Here is a 12,098-nt window from a genome sequence, read left to right on the forward strand (position 1 = left end):
AAGGTTACATAATAACCCAGTTATCCACTGTCAAAGAGTTGCACTGTACTACAAATTGTACAACAAGCATCAGACTATACATAAATAATTTATATTGTTTTAAGAATTCCTTTCAGAATCACTAACAAAATCAATACAGGCTACACCTCATGTTCCATTGTGGACATACCACTGATATCCTGCAACATGATGTGCAAATGTCCGTACTGCTTCAAAGAATGGAGTGACATACTGCCGTATATCCAAAGGAGATGGATGAAAACGTGTTGTACCAGCAGGAGGCATTTCTACAGTGTAAGCAAAAGAAATGTTTGCTATGCCCATTACCCAATCATCACTGCCACCAGCTGCACAATCTGGAAATAACACAGGCAAGCTGTGATACAAATAGAGTTGAATCTAAAATGTAATCAATTCATTAATTTATTTATTCATTCAACACATCCAATTGATTCCACTATGAAACTGATTCCTTAAGAGTATGCATTGTGTCAAGGCACACATCAACAAAGTGGCCTAGCTTCAAGATACTATGCAATGATTGTCTGGTAAAGGGAGGAGAAAGGTATCTATTCACCATATAGTTGAAACACTGAATAAATGGCAGGCACACACACATACACACACACACACACACACACACACACACACATTGTATCCACTACCCAAACTGCAGCCAATCATTAGTTAACAACTATTCCCCATGAACCAAATTCTGTATTGAATTATAGTATATGTAGCAATTTTATTAAGACATTTTTTCAAAGGTAACTGGATTCCTAGCATTCAAGAAAGTCTTCTGAAAATTACCTGTTCATCACATTAATTTTGATTATGAATCCACTGGTCTATGACAAAAAAACACAGGGCATATTCAAGGAGCTCATTTGTTAGAACACTTACAGGTAAGATTATTGGGCAGATGCAATCAATACTTGAAGAAACCAGAACAGATCTTTATACACGTTCAACATGTTAATTCCAGAAGTCTCAATTGCAATCAGAATATGTGAAATGCTGAAACTACATGAAGAGGTCTGTCAACTAAGTCTGATAGTAAATCAGATTAATTTACCATTACAGAACCAGAGAATAATCTTAAAACTATGAAATATCGTGGACAGTAAAACATTGTACAAAAGCAAGGTCCAACATGCATATGTAATGTCATGTAAATGTATTGGGGTCAACTTTTTTCAAGTATTTGGCATCCACACAAGATGATATATGAGATCTGTTCAAAAAATAAATGAACTTCATCTTTTTAAACTTTATTCTCAATTTTAAAGATTATTGGTTCTTATCTGTTTCAAAGTACTCTCCTTCCCTATTCAAACACTTTTCTCAGTGGTGTTTCCATTTCATAAAGCAGTCCAGGGTAGCTTCATTTGAGATGACCTTTAAAGTCTGTGACTAATTTGCTGTGATGATGTCAGTACTATGAAAATGGCTTCCTTTCAGTACTGATGTCTATTGCAAAATAAGAAGCAATTGCAAGGGGCTAGACCTGGTGAGTAGGGAGGCTGTAGGAGGACATCTGATTTTTGGCACAAAAATAATGAATTGACAGTGTGTGTATGTTTGTGTGGGTGGGTGCACTCTCATGGTGCAAAGTTCATGAGTTGTCTCACCTCAACTTTGGACTCTTTTTGTGGATTTTTTCATTTAACCACTGCAAAATGCCTTGATAGAACACATGGTTCATTAGTACACATGGTTCATTGTTTCAGCTTGAAGCAGAAATTCAATATGTACAATTCCGTAAAGGTAAAAAAAAAAAAAAAAAAATCAGTGAGCATCACATTGGACTGAGACTGACAAGCTTTCTTGGTGCATGGAGATCCTCTGCCAATTAGTTTCAATGTTTGCACTTCTGTCTCAATGTCATAGCTATAAATCCAGCATTCATCTCCCTTTAATATTCTTTGCATGAATACTTCATCATCATTGGTGTGTTCAAAAAATTACCGACATACATCCATTTGATTTTATTTCTGTTGCTGAGTCATAAATTTTCCAGGACTCAGTGCATGTTCAACTTTCCCATCAAAATTTCATAGGATGACCCTGTTGAGATACTAATCTCTTCTGTGATTTCTCTGACAATCAGCAATTTGCATGAATCAGACCATTGATTTTTTTCAACATATGAGTCATCAATTGAAGCAGAAGGCCTACCCATTGACTGGAAACTACTTTCAAATAATGAAAACCATTTGTAACATTGTATACAACTGGAAGCATCAGCTCTCTAAGCTTGTTTCAAAAGCTGAAACGTGTTCTGTAGAATTTCTCCCCAGTTTCATGCAAAATTTTACATTGTGTCATTGCTCCAAAAAATCACAGACTTCAAAAATCACCACTAACACCTAAAGTGTTGCACTCAAATAATAATATCATATAAACTAAAACAAATATAAATGCTCCAAAAACATATAATTACAAAGCATGTAATGTGCAAGGTGGTGCTACCAACTGCATATCACTAAATACCCCTGTTGGTGCCTGATTTCAAATGTTCTGTTATTTTATGAACAGACATCACAGTAGACAAAGCAGCAACTCCTCAACAATCTGCAGTACCATTAGAGAGCAAGTTGAAACACATGTAGTTGGTATCATCTCCTACTCCATGAACACTACACTATGTCACTAAGATACATGCCCACAGGTGGAACCTGATATAAAGGCTGCCACAGAGCCCATACCCCCTCACCAGATTCAATAGGACCCAAGTAAGCCAGAGAAATGGCTGTAAGGGTTTCATTAAAAATAAATGCTCTTCATCAGTCACCACAAAGCACACTGAGCATCCTTTGGCATGCCTCCAGAACTAACAACAAGGCTTTGAGTCCCATTGACTGAAGATTTCTGTTGATTGGCCATGCGCCACATGCAGGGAACTATATAGCTAAATGCCATACTGCTTCTCCTTAGCCATCACCCCATCTCACTAGGACATATACACTGGTTGAAACCTGCCCAAGCACTTGATATTATTCCAAAGGGGAGAGCCAATCAACACTACCCAACTTACATACTAAGAAAGAACAACTTGTACAGGTGCACTTGATGTTAAGTTCCTTCTCCAGTTATTTGTCTGTCCCCTGCCTGGTAGCTGTGAATTCTGTCAGCAAGTAGCAAAATAGCAATGTATATGACACAGTGCCATTTATTCCTAGGAATGATGCACTGCTCAAAAGATACCAAAGTACAGTGATCAGAAAATGAGAAAAAGATCATTGTAAACCAATTCAGTTCAATTCATGAACAAACTGACCTTTTCCTCTTATTTGTTCTCAAGATACTTGAAAAATATTGTGCAAAAAAAAAAAAAAAAAAAAAAAAAAAAAGAAATCCCAGAAGATAATTGTAAGGTTTTCTGCCTGAAATAGCTTTATTGAATTGCAGTTTTCAGTTAGTAAACTAGAAAGCAGGTAGTTCATGTGTGCATACTCTAGTAAGTAGACAACACCAACTACTCAGGGGGAAAGCAAAATTTCTTGAAGAACATGGCAATGGAGACCCATATTAGTTGATTACCAACAGACCACCTTATAGAAGCATTTATTGATATGGCAGTTCATGGCACACTGCTGCATCTGAAATATTGACTTTCTATATTGAGAATATTTTTATTGTTTAGCTCCACTGATTAATGGCATTTCACAAATTCCACCCATAACACAATAAACAGTGAAGAAGCATACAGATTATGATGGAAATAGAAAGGAACGGTGACCCACTATTTTTCTCAATGTGAAGGTGCACAGGTCATTACTTGCATACACAGCCAGCAGATATGAGCATGTATGTCCCAACATCACCCACAGCAGAAATTTTTTATTTATTTATTGTTCCATGGGACCAAATTAAGGAGAAGTATCCATGGTCATGGAACGAGTCATTACCCTTTTTTATTTAGAACCGCTCGGCCACAGCGGATGGCAAAAAGCAGTTATCGTCCTTCAAATAGTCAAGAAGATCACATAGCAGTTTTTATTTACTATTTATTTATTTATTATTTGATATTACATCCATTCACTAATAGGATTCACTGATTCTATGGTACAGACAACATTAAGTTAATATTACACTGCATTGAAGTTAATTAGTGTCTGTTTTATATTATATATGGAAGGTTTCACTCATTTCAAAGTATTTCTCAATAAAAACAAAAACATAGTATAAGGGCCGGTTTACGCCTACTTTAGCTGTAGGTTTACATACAAATTTAAGACATTTCTTTAAGTATTAAATGAAGAATTTAGGTTGTTTTCATTACACATATATTTAGTAGTGACATATCTACTTGGGGAATTAAATGTTTTAAGTTCTATCTTTTATTTCCTGTCAAAACGCATGAAGTATGTATCGCGCATACATGATCTTGGGTCTAATCTTTTGTGTATACAAGTTTTGATTTTTAATGTTAGTTTAAGTGCATTACATTACTATATTAATAGTATATATGTATATTAGTGGTCCACATAACTTTAGTGGCTTTTTGTGACCTGTAGTTAATAGAATATTACTGTTATTGCCTAGACAAATTTTGTAAAAAATATTGTAAACAACCATGAGCGAGAAGTGTTTGAGATGCCATAGGAAAGTCAGTTCTGTGGTTCTGTGCACCTGTTGTGGCAGATGATTACATTGGGGTGAAGGTAGTGGCATGGGAATCGGGGAAGTAAATGGGTCTCTTCCATGGTATTGCAGATTATGTTCAAGGGATTGGAAAGTAGCAGAACGGGAAGGGAAGACTAGAGCCCTTCAGGCTGAACTGGATAGTGCTAGGGAGGAACTGAACTGATGAGATTAAGGAGGGAGGAGGGTGAAGACAGGTGGGAAGTGGCAGTAAGGAACAGGGGCCACAGAAAGAGCACAGTATCAGACAGTTTTGTCATTGGCACAAAAAATAGATTTGCCTTGCTACCTCAGTCAGCAAAGGAAGAGGCTCAAGTACATGTAAGTGTAGTCAGCACTCAACAGACTTTCACTAGGAAACCAACTGTTGCAAAAAAAGTAGAAAGTAGGAGGAAAGTTCTGTTGTTAGGTAGTAGCCATGGAAGAGGTGTGGGTCAGATCTTGCAGGAAAAATTAGGTGACAAGTACCAGGTCACAAGTATTTTCAAGCCCAATGCATGTCTTAGCCAAGTGATAGAGGATGTAGAATGATTGTGCAAGGGTTTTACAAAGCATGGATCATGTTGTGGTAGTGGGTGGAGCAGGAAACAGTATTGATAGGGATAAAGGCTACAATATTAAGTGTGACCTGGTAAAAATAGCATCTGCAACGAACCATACAAATGTTGACTTGGTTCCTGCTTTCATGCGGCGGTATGACCAGTCCCAAGTGAACAGCTCTGTCAGGACGGTAAATATGGAGCTAGATCAGCTACTTTGGAAGCCTTCTTTGTCAGGCATAGCTTTGGTTCCCGTTGATGGTATTCACAAGACATGGCCTATATCTCAGTAGGAAAGGGAACGGTAAACTGGCTAGGATGATAGCAAAATCTTTAAGGGAGGGGGGGGGGGGGGCACTGAAACTCATGGGAGTACTTTTTTAGGCTAATATCAGCATACAATCATCCTACATTAATTGAAATTAAGCTTAATGAGAAGTTCAAACAGGCAGGTACTGGAGACGTGAAAATATCACAATATTCTCATAACAGTACAGTGAAAAATAATGTTAGTATTTCACAAGATTCACATAACAGCACAGAGGAAAATAATGTTAATCTATTGCATCAGAATATCAGGGGATTAAAACAAAAGTAGATGAGCTTCTTGTTTGTTTAGAAGATTTCGAAACTGAGGGTGGAATAGATGTACTATGCCTGTCCGAACATCATATATTCACAGATAAGGAAATGATAAATGTAGGTGGGTATAATCTTTCAGCACACGTAAGTAGAGACACTATGGAGAGAGGAGAAGTTGCCATATATGTTAAAATCAGTCTCAGTGTGAAAAATTTGGAAACTAAAAAATTTTGCATAGAGCAACATATTGATGTAGTGGCTTCAAACATATAAAGATGACCAAATGTAGTGGGAAGACACCAAATGTAGTGGGTGGAGCCAGGTGGTGCTGTATTAAAACTCGGCGAGAACTTTCCAAATGATTTATTTGCTTCCACTACAGTGCTCCGTTCAACTCGGTCTGCATCACAGGGCCCTGCAATGCTGAGGAAGCACCCCAGCAGCCTGTGTGACACAACACTGTGTCGTGCCAGCCTTGCATGCCAGCTGCAGAGATCCGATTATGTCAGGATGGCTGCACCAGCAGCCAACACAGTGGCCACTGCCCTCGTTGTTTCCATGCTGCTCTGCCGGGAGCCGTAGGCCAGCTCTGCTGCTGCTTCTTGACTCGCTGGCATAGCTGAGAATGCGACGGCAACAACTGCCCGCATCTGATTCTGTGGCCCACGCCTCGGAAGTCTCTGGCGTAAGTTGGGAGCCAAGACCACTGCCCGTGGTAGCAAGCCGAAGAGTGTGCGCCCTGGCTGTCTGGGGACCCCACGTCGGCCCCAGAGGGTCAAACCAACGACCCGCCATGGACTGGCACGCTGGTGCCCAATCTGTTGTTGTGTGTAGCCAGCGGTGTGTCATGCCTCGCGATCTAGGAGAGCTGCCACACTTGAATGACTGTCATTAGAAAAGAACAGCTATTTATACTCGGCTGCGCACCACTTCACATCACGAACGCATAACACTTAGGTTGGCCAGTGTCCCCCTACTGCCTATGACTTGCACAATGGAAACTGCTGTGTGTGCCCTCTCTGGCAGTTCTACATCCCCATGGCCTCTATTTGCTTTTGCAACTGCTGGTATGTGTAACTCATTGCAATCTGGCCCACACTTGGCAGTAACTCGTGCTCCGAATATCACAGAAAACTAACTTTCCCTATCCTGAACAGTGGTGCTGCTACAATATAGAAGCATGTGCATGTGAGCTAAAACTAAATAATGGCACTTTTATAATTGTAACCTTGTATAGGTCCCCACTGGGAAATTTTCAACTATTTTTGAAAAACTTGGACTCTTTGTTGTGCTACCTGTCAGACAAAAGAAAGCAATTTATTGTTTGTGGGGATTTCAACATAGATTTTCAGAGAGTCTGATAGAAAGCTTGACATTGAAGTATTGCTTGGTTCTTTCAATTTGACATCAGTTATTGATTCTTTTACTTGGGTGGTACAGGAAAGCAGCACTCTGATAGATAATGTTTTCATAGACCAAGATAAATTTAATCAAATAAAAGCTTTTCCTGTTAAGAATGGTCTGTCTGATCATGATGCACAGGTAGTTACAGTATATGATATAGCTCCATACAGTAATGCAAAACAGTCTTCCAAAATAGTGCAGTCTATTAACAATTAAACAATTCAGAATTTTAGGTAAAGCTTGCAACAATTAGACTGGGATGAGGTGTACAGGGAACATGATGCTAATTTAAAATTTAACCTATTTCATGATACCTTTGTGAGTATATTTGAAAACAGTTTCCCTAACAAAACAGTGAAATATAATTATAAGAAAATATGTAAAAAGCAATGGCTTATTAAAGGGATAACAATATCTTGTAATTAGAAAAGAGAAATGTATCTTATAGCTAGGAGAATTAATGCTCCTGAAACAGTGAAACATTATAAAAACTACTGCATTTTAAGTTATTAAAAAGTCCAGAAGTATGTGCATTATGTCTGAGATTAGCACATCTAATAATAAAATTAAAACATTTTGGAATATTGTGAAAAGGGAAACAGGGCAACCGAGAGCACAGGAAGACTGTATTTCTAGCTAATACAATGAAAAATATATCTAAAAATGAAGATGATGGGACTTACCAAACAAAAGTGCTGGCAGGTCGATAGACACACAAACAAACACAAACATACACACAAAATTCAAGCTTTCGCAACAAACAGTTGCTTCATCAGGAAAGAGGGAAGGAGAGGGAAAGACAAAAGGATCCTGATGAAGCAACCGTTTGTTGCGAAAGCATAAAAAGGGGATAGATCTGATGCTAACAACTACTGTCCAATCTCACTTCTGAGAGCTTTATCCAAAATTCTTGAAAAAGTAATGTATTGTATGTATGTTTGTGTTTGTTTGTGTGTCTATCGACCTGCCAGCGCTTTTGTTTGGTAAGTCTCATCATATTTGTTTTTAGATATATTTTTCCCACGTGGAATGTTTCCCTCTATTATATTCATATCATTAATACAATGAAAAGTTTGATAACATAAAGTCAGAAGTAGAAATCATTTTTAATAATCATTTTTTAAGTGTTGTAGAGAAAATAGGATCCAGCTATTCATTAGAAAATGCAAGGCAGTATATGGAAGAGGCAGTACCTATGCAATTTGATTTGAAATTCAACTCATCTCTCCTACTGAAATTAGGAAAATAATAAATTCACTCAAAAGTAAAAGCTCACATGGAATTTATGGCATTTCCAACAGAGTACTAAAAACTTTTTCCCAACAAATAAGTAGAATTCTTAGCCACATATGTAGTAGCTCACTGAAACAGGGAGTTTTTCCAGATAGACCGAAATACGCTATTGTTAAACCATTGCATAAAAAGGGGATAGATCTGATGCTAACAACTACTGTCCAATCTCACTTCTGAGAGCTTTATCCAAAATTCTTGAAAAAGTAATGTATTGAAGAGTAACATCACATATTTGTAAAAATGAAGTACTAACAAAATGTCGATTTGTTTTTCAGAAAGGCTTTTGAACAGAAAATGCTATATATGCTTTCACTGATCAAATGTAAAATGCAATGAATAACCGAACATCAACCATTGGGGTATTTTGTGATCTCTCAAAGGCTTTTGATTGTGTGAATAATGAAATTCTTCTAGATAAACTTAAGTATTATTGTATGAATAGGACAGTGCACAAATGGTTTAATTCATACTTAACTGGAAGAATGCAGAAGGTTGAAATTAACAGTACAGATAGTCTACATAAACCAGCAGAGTCCTCTAACTGGGATGGTATCAAGAATGGTGTCCCACAGGGTTGAGTCTTGGGTTTTTTATTCTTAATATATATTAATGACTTGCCACTCTATATTCATGAAGATGCAAAGTTAGTTCTTTTTGCTGATGATACAAGTATAGTAATCACACCCAAGAAGCAAGAATCAGCTGAGGAAATTGCAAATAATGTCTTTCAGAAAATTATTAAGTGGTTTTCTGCAAATGGACTCTCATTAAATTTTGACAAAACACAGTTTATACAATTCTGTACAATAAGTGGCATAACACCATTGATAAATATAGACTATGAACAGAAGTCTGTTGTTAAGGTAGAATACTCAAAATTTCTGGGTGTGTGCATTAATGAGAAATTGAATTGGACGAGACACATCGATGATCTGCTGAAATGGTTAGGTTCAGCTAGTTATAAATTTTGGTGATAAACATATCAGTAAATTAGCCTACTATGACTATTTGCATTCACTGCTTTCATATGGCATCATATTTTGGGGCAGTTCATCATTAAGAGAAAAAGTAGTCATTGCGCAAAAGCATATAATCAGAATTAATGCTGGAGCCCACCCAAGGTCACCTTGCAGACATTTATTTAAGGAAATCAGGATATTCACAGTACCTTCACAATACATATATTCACTTATGTAATTTGCCATTAATAACCCATCCCAATTCAAAAAAACAGCAAAGTGCATAGCTACAACACTAGAAGAAAGGATTCACTATTCTGGATTAAATCTCACTTTGGCACAGAAAGGGGTGAATTAAGCTGCCACAAAAATCTTTGGGCATTTGGCAAAAAGTATTAAAAGTCTGACAGATAGCCAACCAACATTTAAAAGCAAACTGAAAGAATTTCAGAATGACAGTTCCTACTACTCAATAAATGAGTTCTTAGATATGAAGTAGTAACTGTAAAAAAATAAAAAAAAACATTAATTAATTATTTTGTGTAAAGAAAACTTATGTTAAAGTGACACACTCCACATCATTATGAAATGTTGTATTCATGATCTATGGAGCAAGGATTGATTTATGTGTGTATGTAAAGAAATAATTGTATAAGATACGTACCAAATTCTGTGTTAATGATGACAGTGAAGAAGCCATTAGCAAAATGAGCTTCATAATGAACGAGAGTGACAAAGACAATGACACCTAAACAACCACACACTAATCTTTAATCATACTTACCTGGCAGTGCGAAAAAAGGCTTTTCCAATTGTGCACCATGCTTATCTGTCACAGTAGTACAATGATTAAAAACCTGATGGAGTCCACCAAAGATGCGGTTGATAAGTGGCACACACTGGGAGTTTGTGAATATTATGAGTGAAGATTAGCTCACACTGAAGAGGTATGATGACCTATCTGTACATCGCTAAAAGATTACAAACACCACACACTGCTTGGGCAGCATACAATAAGAAATCAGTAATTATACACAAAAAATTATTTGAAGAAGCAGTCACTTAGTTTCAGAAAGAAAATATGAACGGTAATTGAAATAGGCAGTCTGACTGCCACAGTAAATGGATGATGATTACATGCTTTCTTCATCTTCCTGACCAGCAATTATCTGCATCCTTCCATGGCTACCCCTCCATATACATCTGTAAATCTATCTGCAAAAGGAACACAAAATAGCACCCATCCTGACTGCCACCAGACAGTTCATGATAAACAGCCACAAGCCAGAAACATGTCCCTCCTGATTTTCCAACAAAAATGTTATTCTATGAGTAACATCAGTTCACCTCATTCCCACTCTGGGTCACTTCAGGAGTGCCTGAAACATTCATTCAACAATTTTGCAGTATAACAAAACATACAATCCAGAAGAAATTTTGTAATAAATCTGTGTCTGAACATACTGAATGACTCCCATGCCATGTTAGTTAGTTAGTTACAGGTGCTCAATTGTGTTGAATGATGCAGTCGCCATCCCTGAATTGTTCAACAGTGGACAGGAAGAAGGTGCTTAAAACATCAATGTAGGCCTGTGCTGTGATAGTGTCATTTAAAACAACAAGGGATGCAAGCCCTCTCCATGAATAACACCACCACAACATAACACCACTTCCTCCTAATTTTACTGTTGGCACTACTGGCAGATGACATTCACCAGGCATTCACCATAACCACACCCTGCTGTGGGATTCCCACGTTGTTTATCATGATTCTTCACTCCACACAACATTTTCCAACTCCCCTGCAAGGTCACAAAATGTGGGCCTACTGTGACTAATTCAAGTTTTCCAGGGTCACAGTGGCACCAGTCTCTGGGTTAGACGTAACTTTCACTATGTGGACCATTGGTGTTTGGTTACATCAATTAGTGTCCTGAGACGCCCTCAACTGAAATTCTCTTCACTTCTGCATGTTATTCGGCATATGTTTGTTACTTTGCTGGTCAAATTCCACTGTTATTTAGTTCTCTGTTATTGTTTTGCATTTGCCAAGCAACCAGGTGATTATTGCCGGTAGCTTGTGTCTGCACATATTGTACAGGCTGACCATACGCTACTTCTAATTGTTTTTGCTAATTTTTTTTCCTATTTCTTTTATATCCACCTTTGTATTTACGGCTTTCTCCATTGCCATTGTGATTATCATTACCATTAACATAGGTCTGTGTGGGGTAAGTTTGTCATCAGTGTTGTTTTATGAAGCCATTGTTTACTTGTTGGTCCATAACTCTCTGTGTTGCTACCAGCGTATTAACAGGCTTGGATTGTACTGGTCTCTCTTCATATATTAAATCTAGTGAGTCCAGTACAGATAGAAAGTATTCAGTGTCATGTTCCAGGATGGTAATGAGTTTTTTCCTAATGTGGGCAGCAAGATGGCTCTTTAAAATATTCAGCATGTCTACTTGAGATATTGGATTCATCCAGTATCTGGTTTTATTCAAATATTTTTCAAAATAGCCCCTTATGCTTCCATACTTACTATTGAATGGAGCTCGGTTGAATACTTCACATCTGAGTCTCTCTTGTATGGCCCCAGACCAATACTTATTCAGAAATGCTCTCTGAAACAGTTCATAATAATGGTAACATACTGCCATGTCCATAGCCCATA

General features: G+C 37.5%; 1 protein-coding gene across 1 annotated transcript in view; it reads right to left on the bottom strand.

Moving 5' to 3' along the window:
* Positions 1 to 299: 299 nt before the first annotated feature.
* LOC126412383 (carboxypeptidase B-like) overlaps positions 300 to 12,098 on the bottom strand; it is a 235,916-nt gene continuing 224,117 nt past the window's right edge. Inside the window, exon 5 of the mRNA XM_050081999.1 lies at positions 300 to 356. Within this exon, the coding sequence (XP_049937956.1) occupies positions 324 to 356 (33 nt within the window). The 3' untranslated portion in view covers positions 300 to 323. The remainder of the gene's footprint in view (positions 357 to 12,098) is intronic.

The sequence above is a fragment of the Schistocerca serialis genome, chromosome 1 (genome assembly GCF_023864345.2).
Source record: "Schistocerca serialis cubense isolate TAMUIC-IGC-003099 chromosome 1, iqSchSeri2.2, whole genome shotgun sequence".
NCBI lineage: Eukaryota > Metazoa > Arthropoda > Insecta > Orthoptera > Acrididae > Schistocerca > Schistocerca serialis.